The 18,832-nt window shown below is 37.9% G+C and overlaps 1 protein-coding gene across 8 annotated transcripts in view; it reads left to right on the top strand.

Moving 5' to 3' along the window:
• Nucleotides 1-18,832, top strand: part of NUMB (NUMB endocytic adaptor protein) — a 93,670-nt gene that overhangs the window by 67,646 nt on the left and 7,192 nt on the right. For 4 of the 8 annotated variants that reach the window (XM_033063775.1, XM_033063779.1, XM_033063773.1 and 1 more), the window contains exons 3-7: nucleotides 3,379-3,453; nucleotides 8,622-8,699; nucleotides 14,047-14,121; nucleotides 16,004-16,144; nucleotides 17,606-17,807. In XM_033063775.1, coding sequence (XP_032919666.1) covers nucleotides 3,379-3,453; nucleotides 8,622-8,699; nucleotides 14,047-14,121; nucleotides 16,004-16,144; nucleotides 17,606-17,807 — 571 coding nt within the window. The remainder of the gene's footprint in view (nucleotides 1-3,378; nucleotides 3,454-8,621; nucleotides 8,700-14,046; nucleotides 14,122-16,003; nucleotides 16,145-17,605; nucleotides 17,808-18,832) is intronic. The other 4 variants (XM_033063776.1, XM_033063780.1, XM_033063778.1 and 1 more) reach the window with 2 other exon arrangements.

The raw sequence follows: 18,832 nt of genomic DNA, 5'->3' as shown, positions 1-18,832 counted from the left end.
GTGATAATGTGCTGTCATGGATTTGCATGAGACTTTACTTATATAGGGCAGTTGCTCCCCAACCACTTCAACAGTATGTTTCTTCTCCTTTAGTTTGACAGGGAATCAAAGATCCTGGAAAGTTGTGTATAGAAGTGTGGGATTTGTGTATCTGCTTTAAAGTGGTTTCCATGTAATCTCTTTCTGGCAGTGTAACAACTGTTTAACAATAGTTTATTTTTCTGAAGTCCTGAATTCTGGTGTTTAACTTTCATTTCAGACTCTTAACTAGTAGCTGCAATTCCTTTATTGAATTTTGAAATGTCACTCATAAAATGCTACTGCACTAGTAAGTTGAGCCAACACTTCAAATTTAAGGCTAAATTGAGATAGATTTACAATTTAGCACTTTGGTCTAAAATATAAAGAAGAGGTTTCAGTTTTGACAGTTTTTTGTCAGTCTTCTTGAGAAAATGTTTTTGTCTTTGATTACAATCCATTAAAAGCCCGATAAATACTGTAGTACTGATTAAATACAGAAGCTGTGTATCTCTACGCTCAGACTGATGAAAGAAGCTCAAAGACTTGGAAGGGGACCTGCTGCTTAAGGGGCATTTGGCATTTGGTGAGAAGAAGAGGACCACAACATTTTGGTTATAGATTTAAATTTATTTTTACAAGAAGGAAAAGTATACTGGCATGTATAAGCAATTAACACACCACCACTCCATCCCAGAAAAATTAAAAACCGAAACAAGAAGACTTTTGAAATTGGTGTAAAATGTTCAACATGAGTGCTAATGATGAGCTTTTGGCTTCTGCAAAACTGGCTTTTGCAATGGCAAGAACAAGGTTTTTTTTCTTTTTTTATAAAGGGCTCGAAGTGTAACATGTAAATGCAAACAAAGTACCTTTTGTCCTCTATATCATAAAGAAGTATTGTATGACAGTGTAATTTATTTTATAATTCAGAATTGATTGATGATTAATGAGGTCTGTGGGTTGTACCCCTTTGGTGTGGATAGATGCACTTGATATGTGTAATAATGTCTCCATTCACAGGAGTGGAAGCAGTATTGAAAACTGCAGCTAAACTTGCTGTCTCCAGCAGCAGTGGCATGACTGATTGCTGGAAGTTGGAACATGGGACTTGAATGGAGGTTTGGCAACACAGGGGAGAATGGTTGTCTGTTTTGCACTGTGACATGAGGCAATATTTACCCTGCTCTGTTTCTCCCTTTTCCAAGCAAAAGGCAGGTTGCCAAGTACGGGGCTGAATGGTTTGAATCTTCAGTTGGAAACATTCTGGCTACACTGAAGTAAATGAGACGTGCAGATAGGTCAGGAAATCTGAAAGTTGCCCTCTGTATAGATGATACAAATGGTCATGCAAACTAGATGGTTCATTCCTTACACTTATTTTTTTTCCTGTCCAGTATAAACCTCAGGCTTGTTCCTGTCTATATCACTGTCCTCTTAAAGAGAAGTTACTAAACCCAAGACTTTCTCATGACAAACGTACATCAGAATTTGTGCATCTCTGGAACTTCTCCCAGAGAAGTCATGGCACAACTGAGTAGTTGATGATGTACATATGTACTTCCAGACACATAGTAATTGCATCTTTAGTTGTTACTGTTTGTGTATTTTTGGGATTAAAATGTTCTACTTCGTGTTCTGGAGAAATGAACAAGATCTTGCGCAAGTGTTCAGCAAGCTGAACTGGGGGAGTGCAGTTGCTGTTTTGGCAGCTCTAGCATTCAATTATAAGACTTCAGCCTCACAGAGCTTATTTTGAAAAAGCTCTAAAGAGTCAGATCTCTTTTATTTACCTTCTAATTTCAGTGCAGTTTATTTTTCAAGCTGTTCTCCAGCTGTGAGGGCTGATTTAAATGAAATTCTTCCAGAATTGTTCCATCCACATTTAACTCAATTTAAAAAAATGCCACATAGTGAGATTTAGTGCTAAGGCTCTCTGTCACTTAGGATATTGTGAATCTTTCAGCAGTTCAGTAATATATAGAGCCTTCTTTTCTGGAGCATCTTGCCTTGCATGAAAAAACCTCAACTTCTCAATTTATATTAAATCTTTGAAACAATCTCAATTTTCTCCATATAGTTGAATCTCTTAATCTGAGGGTGCTTCAGTTATGGTGCAGTGAATGAAATGGTTTTTTGTCCAAGTCTAGTATCCTAATCAATGAAAGAAAATCTAGGAGATTTCACATAACTCACAACAGAATAGTGTGTAATAGAGTGCAACTTCTTGATAGGTTATTAAACTTGTGTTTAATAAACTCCATTGACACAAGCATTGATTCTGGATATTTCTGATATTTTAAAGCCACTTTTTCACTTATTGACTCTCTAGCCAGCCTAGAATCTAGATGCTGAATTGCATAAAACTCTTAAAATGGCAAATAAGTTGGGGAAAGTTTCTTTTACCTATAGGTCAAAACTTCAGAAAGGTTTTGAGAGTTTCTTCAAGAGTTAAGTACTTTGAATAAAGATATTAATTTTTCTGAGGAAACATTTCCTTTCACTATCAAAAAAACCTATGATTGGAAAAGGCAGGGAGATTGGAGAAATTGAAACTAAAAGTTTGAATGTAAAACTATCCATGGTAACCTGAACACTACACTCCTGTTGTATTTCTTGCAACTGGTTTCTCTATAGAATAATATTATTTTGGGCTGTAAATCGAAAAGCTTTGAAGCTTGATGTTTCTATTCACTGTTGTGTTGCTAGGGGTTTTTTTAAAGTAATGCTTGGTAAGATGAATATATGGAAAACAGGTGGTTTTTTTGGGTTTTTTTAAACCCCTCTTTGTAAGAATGATGAAAGTCTCAGTGTCCACATAACAGTCTGTTGTTGTAGTGAAGATAAACAGTTTTGGTTTGCAATTTTAAAAAAGGGGGTGGGCAAATTTCTCATATTTGGACATTGCCATTCAAAAATATTTGGTCATCTTACTGTGTAGTATAATTTGGTTTTCAATACTAAATGTATTTATCATTATTCAAAAATAATTTATTCACCATCATCTCTATGTTGATGTAAGGTTTTCATGCCATGCTAGTAAAAGAATTACTAAAGCTCATGATGAATAAGCAGGAGAGCAGTTTTCACTACTTTTCAATTACATATTTTCCCCTGGGTAAGGAAAATCTGTCTTTCCCTCCAAATTTCCAGTTGTATTACACTTTTCTGCTGATGCTGGTGCCCCTATAGATATACACAGTGAAACCTCCAAATGCAGGTTTAAAAGAGGGCTGGCAAAATGCTGGTAATATCTGTCACATCAACTGTGCTGAGATGAGTTCAGAGCTTGGATTCATCAAAACCCAGGGAGTTGAAGGAGCTGCTATTAACCTTTTCTCCCCATACTCTTTCTTGCAGTACTTGGGACATGTGGAAGTGGACGAGTCCAGAGGAATGCATATCTGTGAAGATGCTGTGAAGAGGCTGAAATCTGTATGTATATTTGTTGAATTAAAACATTGGCTTTGGGGCTGTGAGCATTACTGGGAAAGGTCTGTTTGGAGCAGGGCTCCAGCTAAAGACTGAACTTTTGACCCATGCTAGGAGAACAGTTGGCCAGTTTGAGAGCACTGCTGCTCTTGGGGGGATGTGCTAATCTGATGATGAGAGGGAGAGTTACAATTGCTCTTTCTGCTTGCAGAAACTATTTGCAAAACAAATGTGTAAAAATTCTGTGACCTTTCAGGCTAAGTTGGTACCCACATGGGACTTCAACCATTGTTTTTTAACAGCTTCTCCCTCTCTCTCTTTTCTTCTCCCCCTCTCTCTCTTTCCCTCTGTTGCCTGCCACTTTAATAGTGACTTAATTCACCATTATTATACAAAATATTACTTGTTTTAGGATGCTTTTTTTTTCTAATGCGCTGCAGCATTGTAGTCATGCATGAAATAATCTGGCTTGCATCTGCTCAAAGTGGCCTGAAGGCTGCCTAATTCTGATATGTCATGAAGTGGGCTGCTCTTAGTTTGGCTTCTGTGAACGTTTGCTCCTGTAAATGGCACTCGTTCAAAGCTCTTTGTATTTCTGTGGCTCATTTGAAGAGGTCTTGTCATCTCTTTCCTGCAGTATAATACCACAAAATCCTGCGGAAATAACAAACTCCAGAAAGGCAGCGATCAGTCTGTCAAGGAACTGAGGCTTTAACATCATTGAAAAGAGCAGGAGAAAAGACATGAAAAACTTGAGTTTCTAATAGAGATAGGGAACTGCAGTCCTTGTCATCACTTCTCTTGTATGTTTTATCTGTATATATTCTTCAGTATACATTCAGTGGAAGAAACCCTTGTATCCTTGCAGCTCAACAAAATCCATCGAGTCCAATCAAACCCTTCTACTGCACTTTCCCTGATTTAAAATGTGTACCACTGGACATCCCTTTTCTTTCCTCACCTGAGAGCTCAAATGGTTTCCATCTAAATCAGTTTTTCCCTTCTTCCTAGCACACAGCAAAGGATTATAGGTTATCTTTTCTGCCTTCTGTTGTGCTGTAAAGTTTGTGAATTGGTTTAGTGCTCTGATTAAAATCAAGTCCTTTCATTCTTTTCTTTCTCAGCTAATGTATAGTAACCTGTTAAAGCTGCATCCCATCTGTTCCCATTCAGTCCACAGTGATTAGTGATTGATTTTTATTAAAAAGGGCCACACAAAATATAAATGAGTTTCTTTGTTCTGTGGATTTAGTTTATGTACCTAAAAGTGCAAGTACTGACCGCATAATCAATTGTATCCATTTTTGTCTCTTTCTGATTTTTATTCTCTCGGAATACTTTTCTGTTAGCACACCAAATAGCACTGCAGTATCTACTTTGTGCAACTTCTTTCATTCTCTTCCCTGGGGTGCTATGCTGTGAAGTAGCTGTTCTCCAGTTTATGAAAATCTTACAAGTTCATGAGCCAGCTAAGTGTAGCTAAGCTTGTAATTCATGAGACATAGTAAAAGCATAGCACCCAGTTTCTTTTGGAATCTGGATTTCTAGGATTGTGATTCTTGATCACATGAATTATTGATTCAAACATCAGACTTGGATGTCTAACTTTTACAGTTAGTCAGCATTTCCTGAAAGTAAATAGTTAAATTTCCCTAATCCATGTTATGTCATTATTCCAAATTGTGGATGGCATGAATTTACCCATTCTCTTAAATTAACATTTTTCTTCAGATAATTTTGATTTTTTTCTACTGTGTGATGTCTATGTGTACACCAGATACAAATGTGCATCTCTTACAATTGCTGTTTGTCTCCTTTGTCAGAGTTGGAAGTTGAGAAATAGAGGTGAAATTCTCTTTGTGCCCCAAGAGGAAGATTCAGATTACTGAAATTACTTTGTGTGCTTTAGTTGCTAGACTCTATCAGATCCAAGGTCCATTTGGAGCTGCTCACTGCAATTCAAGCCCTGCCCCTCACCCCCAGCTTGTGGGTTTTAAACCAGGGGCATTTCTTTAGGACATCACCATTACCAAAATCTCTGTTCTGTACAAGACACTCTTAATTTAGCAGAAACCAAACGCTGGATGGTATTTCAACCTGTGAGGAATGTGATAAGAAAATAGTTCATTCTTCTGGTAGTCCCTTGCTTTCACATTACTTAGTTATTTTGATGGGCTTTCTCTTGGTTTTGAAAGAATTACAAGTTTGACATGCTCAAACTGAAAGACTAGCTTAAGGGAAATTGGACTTCACTTTTAATGCGCTTAAATGACATTGAAGTGTATGTGGGCTATTTTAAACTTTGTTCTCTGAAGGTAAAGTGTAGGTTTTATAAATCCAGTCAATAAAAATTAGAATTATTGAAATATTTGTATCCTGTAGCTTCCAAAAATTAAGTTCTGTCTGTCTTTTCTTATTCCAATAGATATATTTTTACTTCTTAATTCTTGCTGTACAACAGTTGGCAATTAATTTGGGGAACTGAAGAATGTTCTTTTATAGGACTGACTGCTGGATTTTAAAAGATTTTGTGGGATTTGCGAAGGATAATATAGAACAGTGTTAATCTTCACTTTAGGAATAGTTTAATTACTGCTTTGCTTTTTGAAAGAAAAGATGCAAACAAATATCTCAGTCTCTTTATTGTGGGAAATAACCTTTCAGGGATTTTTTATTACCTGCTCCTTTAATGGGTGTAATTGTTTTTGAGGGCTGCAACTTGTAGAACTTGCAAACAAGTGATAGGTGAGCATTTTATTCAGACATTGCTTAACTGACAACTGAGTACAAGAAGCCACTTTTAACTCAAGAATCCCTTGTCCCCACTGTACTCTGTTGTTACAGTTTTATAGCTCTGAAACTGCACACCAATAATACTGTAATTTTCTGTCTGAAAAAGCAGCATCACAGTCTCATTAACAGATCAAAAACCCTCATATTCAGCTATTAGTCTATTATTAATGTGGGCTTACATTATCAACAAAACTTACCTTTTTCTTTAATGGAATATTACCAATGTAGCTTACATGATTCCCTTAGTGGAGATATATTGCTAACTTTTTAAACATTTAACATCTGATATGATTCTTATAGGACATGAAGCTCTAAATTATTTCTTCAGAACTGTTTCACTGAATTTAAAATATTTAGTGCCAACTGGAAAGTAACTTTAAGGGCCTTGTTAAGTGTATTTGACTCAGGTGTGGGAACATCATGTAAAGACAAAAGTGTACTCTCTCATGTCATGTTTTGATTTTAAATCAGCTTTAGCTTGTAGTATTGGTTTCTAACTTGCCACTTTTTGTTTTAAATTATGCATTTGTTTTAATATATGTTCTTGTTTTAGCAGGTAAAGAGACATAACTTAATATTTTTTAAAAATGCATTAGTTATTTCTAAACTACATTAACATAGTGTTGTTTAAAACCCATTTTGCATGATGCCTTTTCCATTAACCTTGCCTAGTTTTTCTAAAAAATAATCTTGTTTAACAAGCATTTTTCTGAGAGTAAAATTAACCATCACCTAAAAATGAGGTAGCTTCTGGTGAATCTCTTTAGCTTTTGCTGTCTTTAAAAAGCTATTATTTAGTGTAATGCAATAGTCATTGCTCAACTTGGCAGCAGCATCCAACCCCTTCTCATTATGTACACTACATTGTGATTAATCCATTAGTTCCCCTCCTAGTGTTCAGCATATCCTGTCCAAATACATAACTGTTCCTGCCTCCAAAAGTGCTTAAGCTTTTCAACTGACTGAGCTTGGAGATGTTCTTTATACAGTGTCTGAGTTGATGTAAGTATGTTACAGGTACTTGGTAAAACACTCTGTGGAAGGACATTGAGCACAGGGGGACACACCAGCAGGGCTGGGAAACACAAAGTTGAGGTGGATACTCCCTCCTTAACTTGATGTTTCCTGGCTTTTGTTGCCTTGCATCAGAACCATAGCTTTGATTAAAATATAACCTTGTTTATCAATCAGTTCTTCAGACACTGCCTCAGGATCTTTGTGGCAATACTTTTAATATAGTACTATCAGTGATGAACAGGTTGGAATTGCACAGTGTAAGTGTGGGGTCAGGGGCTGTCACAGAGACACTCCCTGTCTCTTCTGCAATTCTCCCCCTCCTCATTACTGCTATGCCAGAGCTTTCTTACAAGAGAAGTAATTTGGAAAGACGGCAGGAACAGCTCTGTGCTTCGCTTGGCTTCCCGCACACGCGGAGCAGCATGTGGCTGTGCTCACAGAGCATCAGGCCTGGTGAAGTCTCCTCTCATCTAGTTTACTTTCCACAGTCTGGTAACAAAATAAAGCTAGTAAACTAAACTGCATGCAAATATGCTTAAAATTGTGTGCTGGCTTTTTCTTAATGTGGATTGGGCAATCGGTATAATTGCTTTCCTGAAGAAATTTAGGAAATTGTAGTTCAGCCTTTGGTATCTTTGCACTTGCCTAACTGTCTCTGCCTGCCTGAGCTGATTTTAAAGGCTGTTCAACCTATCAATTCGGAGTTGTAGAATGAATAACTAGTATTTGTATATATTGCATAAAGCCTTGGAAGGCTTTAGAGAAAGTGAAGAGGTCTAATTTGTATTTGAGTATTACCACAAGGTTACCGTGAAATCCCTTGCTCTTCAGAGAACACCATGTAAGATGTGAAGCATAAGAGTAGCACGTAAGCCAGAGCAACAAACAAATGGAATAAAATGCTGCAGTACTTACCCCCGCTTTATGTCAACCATACATGCTTCTCCAACATACAGAACATGAGCTTTGGGGAAGAGTGATCAATACAGAGCAAACTAGACTGCAATTCTGGAGTCAGAACTTTGTATTTCACAAGAGCCTGTACGGTATTTTACTTGTTTAACCACCATGTCTGCTGCCAAGTTTGGTTTATAACCTAACCAAAAGGGACTAAACAAGGGAGAGTGAAAATAAAGTAACCACTTTGCATGAAATTGGGGCTGAGGTTTTCTTCTTTCCACCAATTTCAGGGCAGTAGCTTATTAGAATTGTGTGTGTGCCCTTTGATCTGCATTTTCATAGGATTATTTTCACATTTGCCTGTCGCACCTTCTCATGGATAACTCTAAAACCCCCTTCCTTTCCCTCCAAACCCTATTCTTGTGTGTGCTTGTTGGTTTGAAAACCCTGGGACATTTTAGCTACCTACAGTAATAGCGCTCGACTTGTCCCCCCTGTTCCTCCAGGAAAGGAAGTTCTTCAAAGGCTTCTTTGGAAAAGTAAGTTTAATGCCTTGTTTGTGCTTGCACTATAAGGAGTTACATCCCTGGTATAGCACTGCTGTAAAATCAGGGTGTTGAAAGTTCCTTAATCCGTTTCAGAATATTTGCTTTTAAAACAGACTTGGAAATATTTTGATCAAAGAATGTGGTTTCAAAAGTGACCTGAAACAGAAACTTGTAGACTGTATCAGAAATCCAGTGTTCTGAAGTGATTTGTGTTCCTGGGGAAAAAAAAAATTCTTTTTTAACCCTTAAACTTGTGCCTACCTACATCACCTGAGCAAATACCTACAGAACAGTTGAGGTCTGTGCTGTGTAAACGCTTCATGCTCAGCTGCCTGGCAGCATGAGTTGATCCCCAAATGCTAGCACTGGGAGAAAGCAGTGAGCCATCTCTTAAACCTTCCTTTTTTGAGCGCAGTCCCAATTCAAAGGTATGTTAAGATGAGATCAGGCATTTGCCTGCTATGTTTTCCTAATTTCAACTCAATCACCAGTTTCTATCATTGGTCCTGTTTTTGCAAGGAAAATGTCTTAGATAAGAAGGGAAGCAACTCTTTGTCCTTTTTAAGAATGTGCTGCACTGGTGGCTGGGTGGTTTTATTCCTGCTGCCTACATTTCTGCAAGGTAGAAAGACCACTCTCTCTTTTACCTCTCATCTGTTTCCTACCTCTGTGTTTAGAATTCCTGTAAAATATTTAAATCCAGATGGAGTTATTATAAGATAACAGCTTCTGAAGTATCTTGTTACAAAATTAAACTTTACTTAAATAGAAACTAACAGGTTTGTAACGTTCATACATGCTGAAGTCTTTTGAAGGAGATTATTCTCTGGTCATGGATTGGTTTTGACTTTTCTTGGGGAGTAAGTAAGGTTTTTGCAGCTGATCCTTTTTCGCCATTCACTCAGTGATGCATGTCACACGGGGACATCTGTTTTTCCAATTCTAGTTTCTTGCTATGATCTGGGAAAGCACACATCCAAAGTGTAGTGATGGTGAGGGGCTAAAGTACAGAAGGTGGCAGATCTGTCAGATTAATGAGAACAGTTTTGTGTAAAAATCAAATCTTGGAGTTGGAATCTAGAAAGACCAGACCCAAAGTGCTAAATTGGAAACAAGACAGCCTCCCACCTCAGCCTGATTAGATATGTTAGTTTTTTCTCTACTTGTCATTTCTAACTTAGAGTAGGGTATATAAGAAACAAAGATGTAAAAGGAAAGGCATTACTTAGGTAAAAGTCTTTCTTTGACTTTTTGAATTATTAAATATGCCATCTTCCCTATTACATCTTGGTTGGTATTTAATGAAGTACTGGTACTCCACCACAACATTTTATATTTCCTTTCTCTTGTATTACAATATTTTGACAAAGAAGGACCTACTTCTACTTCAGTTTGTGAATTTCATTAATTAGTACTGAAACCGCTTAAATCCACAGTGTTTAGATATCCCCACAGTACCAATGGGGCAGTGTCTTTATTACAGCTTTGGCCTACAACAGGAGCCCACATCTAGGGAAATCTGCAGGAAAAGGGACAGCTGTTCTCTTATTAATAATTGAGAAATACTAATAACTCTAGTATCTTTTGGCTGTCTTATCTATAATTTCTCCCCAGATGCCTTGCATTGGGATTAATATAATATTCCAAACTGTAGAGCTATTTAAAACACATCAGCAGCTTTCAGAAAGTCAGTCTAGACATGTTTGCTGCTTTCCCTGTCCTTATTTTTCTCCTTGTAAAAGGCAAATATGATGGATTTGTGTCTGGAAATGTTCAAGTGATTAGTATTGAAAATGCTTTTTTCAGCTTTAAATAAAAATGAGATATCTGTTGATAGCTCCAGGTTAGGCTTTTGTGGTTATCAAATAAACTGTGTTTTTAGGCAGCTCCTTTTAAAACTGAAACTTTTCTGTTGTGATGAGTAGTAGTACAAATTTGGTGATCTTTGTAATGTTTTACCTCCACAGAGTGAGTGTATTTCTCATCACACAACGTTTTATACAGAGTCTGAAATGAAACATTTTCTTTATATATACCTCAGGCTCCAGGCACATCTTAAAGCTGTGTCCAAGTCGTAGGACAGAATAAAATATAGCAGGCAGAAAAAACAGAAACAAAGTAAAAGTATTTTAAAAAGGCATTACTGGGCAACTTCTGTTCTGGCATCTTTAATACTTTGTTGTCCACCTTACAATATGGCAGGGTATCAAAGCAGCTACTTTTTGTTTGGTGGATGCCCATCGCTAGGGCACTGCCAGTTTACAGTGAGTTTTCTGTCATGCCTGACCTGCATGGACCTGCTTTGTCCTCCGGCCTCGTTGTGTGAGGATAAGTGCCCACCTGCCCTCCTGGAGGCATCTGAGGACTCTGAAATGAGTCCAGATAATGAATCTCATGCTGGAGCAGATAACTGACTTCCCCAGAAGTGCTGAGCAGTGATGTTTCTATCGCTGCTGACTCAGTACTGACAAATCAGGCTCCTGGGAGTCGATGCCACATGTGGCTGTTCTCAGGCAGTGATGTCATCTAAAAGCTCTAGAATATGAAGACAAGCTACTGATCTGGATATCTAGATGCGTTCCTTGGTAGCAACATTTCAGAGCATCCTGTTCCAGTGGATATTGGCTGCTTGCTTTAAGTATTTCTGTGTGGAGTTGCCTGTACCTCCCAGCATTTGTTACACAAGCTGCAATCCTGTATTGGAGTTGACTTCCTGTGTGGTATCTTGCAGCTGGTCTGATCTTTGTCCAGTATGTGCCAATAGTGCAAATGCTCCTGTCTACTCTGTAATCACAGTTTACTTGGCAATATCCTGCCCATAATGGAGTAGTACTTTGATTTGTATATCCAATAGAAACTGAATTGGAGGAATATGTTCCTTTATACATCACTGCCAGGCACAGATAAGCTGAAAATTCAGTAAATGTAAAAATCATTCATTGTCCAGCAGTAATAGCAGTGGGTTTGGGGTATAGACTGTAAGGATAAACTCTTTCAAAGCACTGCATCCACTATAAATATAGAAGAAGAAATTGGATGATTTAAGTGAGTTTTCTTTTTCTCTTAGTGTAGCAAACCCGTCTTTGGTTATCTTGCACGTGGAACCTAATGTTTCAGTGGGAAAAGAAGGCTTAGGAAGCTCTTCAGCCTTTTTGTTTTATTCTGAGAAACATGAAGTTCCTGTGTTAGCTATTTGTAAATCCTCATTTGGTAAAATAGCAAGTGAGGAGCAGCTCTGCTGAAGATCAACATTGCTTTATGAAGTACCCAGCTCAGTTAAACTTGGTAATGCAAACTTCAGGAACTGTTCACAGTTTCTGTAGGGACAAGGTTTTAGTTGTTTGCTGGGGAAAGATATGTATCTAATGATGGCAGTCTAAACCAAACTGTTACCTGCAGGCATTATCTTCTCTTCATTGTTAGTATTTGCTTGAAATAAAGATTTTTAAAAGTTATGGCTAATAAACAACCGATACTCTTTTTAAAACAGTTCAAGGAGACAGACCATTTGTTTTGGAATTAATAGAGACTTTCAGGCTGTGGAAGATAGCTGAGCATTGAAAATACAGGCTATATTTCATGGATATTGATACTACCTTTTATAACAAAGTATTAGAAGTGACTTTTATATGCTGCAATATTTTCTAACACACATGATGGTAAATGTAAGTGAATATTCTGTTGTGAATTGCACTCTTTCCATTAGGCATTCCAGAATCTAAATTAAACATTCTCGGGGGATCCAACAGGCTGGATGGTCATTTAGAAACTTGCTTCTGCAAGCACTTCTCTATAGCTTGCTTTCATGCTGTGCTTATTTTCTCTCTTTTTTTTTTCTTTAAATGCTCTTCTGTGCAAGTCAGTGCCATTCTCTGTTCTCACCAAGCTTTTTGAAAATGCTCAGGGTGTCATTGCTGCTTCCGAAATCAGGACAGATAGTTCCTCCCCAAAAAACAAACAGAAGTTCTGCCAGCACCTTTTTCTTCACGCTTGCTGCTTTCCCTGAGAATGAAACCAATGTGATGTAATTGGAGACTTTTCACTCCGAGATACTTCATTCTTACAGTGTTAAAATCAGTGTTGCAGACTTGGAACATGCAGTAGCTTATGCCAGAATGTATTCTTGTTCCTTTACTTGCTGTAAGAGTATAAAGTATATATATACATCTGCAATAAACTATTTAAAAAATTGTAAAATAGTTGTAATTCTAGTTTGAAGCTACTAGCTGAAACCCCTTCGTCTTTTGCCTGTTGTTGCTTTCTTCACACCCTGCAGCAGCTTCTGGTGGGTGCCATTAGCAGCTACAAACTATGTAAACCCAGTGCTTCAAAACACATTAAGAGAGTATTTTAATAACTGGCTGAAGTAGGGGGATTGTGAATTAAAGTGACATACTAAAAGAAAAGGTATTACTTTTCTAGTAGTAGTAGTTCTCTGTAACAACCAGCAAAATTACGTTGACCTATTTTCTTTTCAGTCAGTCAACTTCAGAAGGATATTGTGTTTATACTGTTTTCTGTAACTTTCCCTTGAAAAGTAAACAGCTTGGAAAGAATCTATAGTTTAAATGACTCCTGAGGCCTTCCTGTGTTCCCCACTTTTACTTAGCCTCAGCTTGGGGTAGCTGAAAGTTCCCACAGTCAGGTTTTGGATGAAAGCCAGACCGCTCTGCACTGCGTCCGCCTGCCACACACCACTGCTTTTTCCAGATATACTCCAAAGGGTTAAGAAATCCTATTTTTATACCTCTCTCCCAAGATAAGACATTTAGGTCTTAATAAATTAGTGAAACATATTTGAGTGATTAATCTTAGCATTAAGCTTATGAGCTTAATAAGCTACACAGTAACTGATGATTTTGGGGTGCTTTTAACACTGGTTTAAGGTGATGCCATGATTCTGCCATAGGACTATTGGGGCAGAGGGTAGGGCTGGTGGAAATATCAGGTAAGAATTTTCCTATATTTAAACTTGTACTGAAGAAGCTACCTGTGGTGTAACTCCTTATGAATGAGTGTCTTCTGACTCTAGTGGAATTCTTCACCCACTTGGTCAGTCTTGAATTCTTTACTGTCAGTGGATGTACACCTTATTTCTGCCTCACCTGTCCTGTGCCCTCTCCCCATCCCCACGACGTGCTATTTCTGAAATACTGGCTTTGGCTTGGTTCTCTTAATGTTTTGCAACTTGGATTGAGCTTTGGGCACCCTACTGACCATGGACTTCATCTACACTTAATGTTATAGTTCTTGAAGAGGGGAAGCGGGAGGCAATTGGCTGTTGGCGTAAAACTGTTTTGTTTTGTTTTTCTTCCTCTTTTTTTTCTTTTCTTGAAAGTCTGGGAAGAAAGCCGTCAAAGCAGTCCTGTGGGTTTCGGCGGATGGACTCAGAGTTGTCGATGAGAAAACAAAGGTTAGACTTCTCTGGGCAAAAGCTTTAAATCTCTGTATTATAATGTATGTGTTACACCTTTAAATGGACACCAATCTTTATGTTACCACAAATGTTGCTGTTTGAAAGGAGGACTGAAGTGAGTAGTTTAGTTTAATAATTTCTTGTTTTGTAAACATATGTACACCTGCTAATTTTTTTCCAAGTTAATTCCCCACTACTCTCAAGACACATTCTGTAAAATGTAGCACAAGCTTGGAATATTTTTTTGTTGCATTTACTGCAACAAGCATTTGTTTTCCTTATAAGTTCTGTTGGCAGCGAACTTGAAGAGTCTTTGGACTTTGTTCTGCACCACTGCAAAAGGTTGCAATAGTAATGCATAGGTAAACTCACACATATATATTAATCAATGTAATTTTCAGTGCATCCAAATCCTAGAATGGATCTGAATGTACAAGAGCTTCCAAAAATGCAATGAAGAGTAAATTAAATAGGGAGATTGTAGCTTCAGACTCAAACTAAATATTAACTGCATATATCAAATTCAATAGTCTTTAATATCAAAGATGTTGGTCTACAGTAGAAAGCTAATATATTTGTGGCATTGATTCTAGATTGTTTTACAGGTTTTTTTATTGTGGAATTACAATTTTTTGTTATGAATTAGAATATGGTGTGCCACCAAGGCACATGTGTCCAAGTAAGAGCAAATGATTCTTGGCTTTATGTAGGTGTAGGCATTTAGCAATAAGAGCTTTAGGCTTACCACCACAAGTGCACTAGAATTTTAAAAGATGGCATGGCTATGAGAGCAGTTTTAACTCTTGTCACTCCGAAATAGTTTGTTTTATGTTCATATCAATTGACACTTATAGCCTAAAAGATGATTTCTCCAAGCCCAAACTGACAGGCAGAGGTAATTCATATCCCTCTGGAGTACAACTGCTTGTCAAATATCTGTTTGTGGTTAGACTTCTCCGGGGCTGCTGTACTGGTATGGTTCATCAGGGCTAAAGTTCCTATCTCTCAATAATTCACTTTCTAGTACAAACATACTGAAATGAATGAATTCAGTCTACTGATTGCCTCATGTAAAAGTAATAATGCATGTATTATTTTTAGAAATGTTGCTGCATATATGTAATATTTTCAAATTGAATTTTAATAAGTTGTGCAGACTCTGAAGGTAATTAAAAGTATAGGATTTAAAAAGAAAATAAGCTATTGCCTCCTGGTGGTTGAATACATCAGCAGAAGTGCCAAGTACTAGCCACCAACAAAATGAAATAATTTGGAAAAAAATATTAAGAAATTAATTTTTAATGAGGATGGCATAATCTTAAACTGTACTATCTCCTTTTTAGAAACATTTCTCCCATCTCTGGGATTAAATAGGGAGCATTTGATGCTACCATTGCTGCTGGTGCTTTTCTCTTGCATCCCTGCTTAGCTGACTGGGAGTTGAGTTTTGCTCTTTGTGTAGCAGCTGCAAGACCTTTTCACACTTGCAGATCTCTCCCCTAAGTTTCAGTATTGTGTTTTAACCACAGTGAAATTTTTCTGGTTGCAAGACTATGAACTGCTGTAAAAATAAAATAATGCATGCTTTCATAGTCTAGAGGAGAGACCATAGGAATTCACAGAGTCCCTAAATTCTTAAGTGGTGCCTTGGCACACCCCTCCCAAAGATGGGTGGTGGAGAATGTCATCTCTTCTTTTTGTTTCGTGCTGGGAACAGATTCTGAATGACGACTGATGACAGATAATTACAGCCACATCAGATTGTCCCCTTTTTAGTATAACTCATTTTTGTGCGGTTACTCCTGAAAATGACTTGTTCAAGTGTTTGGCTGTATTTTCTCACATTTCTTTTATTGTGGGGGGGATTTTTTCCCTCTAGGATCTTATAGTTGATCAGACAATAGAGAAGGTTTCCTTCTGCGCACCAGACAGGAACTTTGACCGGGCGTTCTCATACATCTGCCGCGATGGCACAACGAGACGCTGGATCTGCCACTGCTTTATGGCTGTCAAGGACACGGTGAGTATGGTGTGTGACCAGCTCTCCCAGCTCTCAGCTAGAGGTAAAGGGCAGAAAATGTGAGTACCTGGAATAGTGCAGTGCGTTTTGACTCCAGCTGAGATATTACTTAGTTCTTGAAAATTATTTCAATTCTAATTCCCTGTATCTGAAATATTTGCCATCCCTCTGTGGTGCCGTCTTATGGAGAGAAATGCTGCTCAGCCTGTGTGTAAAAGGAGTGCAGTCAGCCTCAGATAATCTCCAGCAGAAGGGAGCTACTCTTCTAAGAATAGACAGAAAAATTTGTCATCTGAAAATGTTTACTGCCAAAAATTGAACCAGCAATGACAGTTTTTCCAGGATAAAATCATAGTGAGTAAATACAGACTGGTTATGAATGCAGCGTCTTGTATGTGAGTGTTATCTTGAATGAAAATTCATCTGAATGTTAAGAGATGGAGCTAAACTGAATTAAATTAGCATTCTACTTGCTTCAGAGTAACAAAAATGTTTTCAGTAGGTTTAAAATCAGTTTCTTGCTGTGTAGATTTAGTTAAGTTATTTAACTCCCTGATCTGACCTTTTCTTCTCTCTGCTATTTGTTGAATTCTGGCTATATTGTACAAAGTGCTTGAAACCTCGTGCAGAATCACTGTGTGATTCCCCAGAGCTGCATGTTCAGAGCAATCATGCTTGATAATTTATCATTTTTCTTTAAACAATGAAGTCAGAAATTCCCAGTAAAACTTACATTAGAGCTGGAACATTTCTGTTTTCATCTGTGGATAACAGGTCAATTCACTTACTGATTATGATTGATGAGTTGAGCTACTGGTAGGTAGCAATAGTGCCTCTGATTCAACTGTAGCAGCTCTATCAGCTGGGTTGCTGGATTTCCTCCGACTTGAATTTCCTTTTAACAATTATTGGATAGTGGATTCTTTTGATCTGGTGAATAATGGAAGTGCTTTTCTTTAGGCACTCCTGAATCTAGCCTGTGTATTTGGTCAGGCACATTAAGAGGTGTGAGTAGTCACCACTGTACTTTTAACTTTCACAGGTGCCCACAAGGGCAGTGTCTCCCTGAGCCCTCTGTAAACTTTCTCCAAGAATAGCATTTACCTGTGCTTTGGGACTTACACCTTAAGAAGGCTTCATGGGAGTTTCTTTGTGCACAGATGTATCTAGAGGCAAGGGATCGGTGCAGGCACGTTATCGCACTGGCATCTTAGTAGCAGTTGAACTAAACAGATCATCCAACAATCTCATTCATTCCTGGGTGGCCTTCTTGAACATGGCTTGTGCATTAGTAGCCGGGAGCTTTGATGTACCAGGTTTAAGGCTGAAATACAATTAAAACAGTTTTCTTTAATGCCTTAATTAGATTTGTCTTGTAAAGGCAGGTTATCAGTTTGTGATGCTTGAAGCACGTGTATGTTTCTGTTCAGCCACTGTGTGATGCAATGTTGTCTTGTGCAGGGGGAAAGGTTGAGTCACGCCGTGGGCTGTGCATTTGCAGCGTGCCTGGAGCGAAAGCAGAAGCGAGAGAAGGAGTGTGGAGTGACTGCCACCTTTGATGCCAGCAGAACCACATTCACTAGAGAGGGGTCATTCAGGGTCACTACAGCTACTGAACAAGCAGAGAGAGAGGAAATTATGAGACAGATGCCGGATGCTAAAGGTACGAGATGCAATTTAAACAATCATCTGCAGCGAGCGGAACCAGCACCGAGGCCTCTGTGAGGATTGAAGCTTAATGTCCTTACAAGCATTCCCTCTCTTGAACCTTACTGTGTTCAAATCATATTCCCAGACCCTTGTCAGTTCACAAGATGAAAAATGCTCCTGAATTCACTCAGCATTTTCCCACGTCTTCTAGAAGGGTGCATGTGGCTTCATATGTGAAATCTGCTTCTGCTTTGTTTTGTCAGGTTGCTTTATGACAGAGAACACTGTAGGTACCATACTAAAAGGCTTTATTAGAAATTTGTTAAAAAAATACAACATGCTTGCCAGACACAAAGTAATATTTATGTAGTCTAATGCTTGGGGTAAATGAACCAAAAATTATGTGCATTTTTCTTAGAAAATAATGTATTTTTATTTTGATTTTTAAGGCAGGTTACAGAGTGTATATATAGAGCTATACTCTGTGAGAGAAGAACAGATCAATCACAGAGTACTTTAAAAAAAAAAATCCAGAATAACCACTCCCTCCCCATAAAACACACAGGTGCTTGACTGACTATTAATTGCATTGAAAATTAGTGACTAACTGATTTGAGAGGAGATAACATGTTCTGAAATTAAGTGAAAGTAGAACTTCTTACTGAAGTTTTATTACAAAGCCTGGCGTTCTACAACTAACAAAAAAAAGTGTTATAAATACTGTTTATAACCTGCTTCACAGTGAAGTCAGACTTTTGTTTCATAGGATTCCACAGCAAGTTTTATGCTACCCCTTGATTGCAAAACTTTAATCTTCGTTTTCATCATCCATCTGCTTGTTTCCATACGTTAGTTTTAGAATGTGCTAAATGAAGCTTAAACACAAGGCCTTTGTTACTTGAGGGCATGAGTCAAAGTCTTGACTCAATGAAGGTGTGTGAAATCCTTTTCAAGAAAGACTGATTAGAAAAGTTTCACTTGAATGAGCAGCTGCAGCTCATGGGTATTGAAGCTTGCAAGACAACGTAATTAGTTCCT

Source organism: Catharus ustulatus, chromosome 6, assembly GCF_009819885.2.
Source record: "Catharus ustulatus isolate bCatUst1 chromosome 6, bCatUst1.pri.v2, whole genome shotgun sequence".
Classification (NCBI taxonomy): Eukaryota; Metazoa; Chordata; class Aves; order Passeriformes; family Turdidae; genus Catharus; species Catharus ustulatus.
Note: the sequence above shows the minus strand (reverse complement) of the source record. Positions and strands in the feature narration are given on the sequence as shown.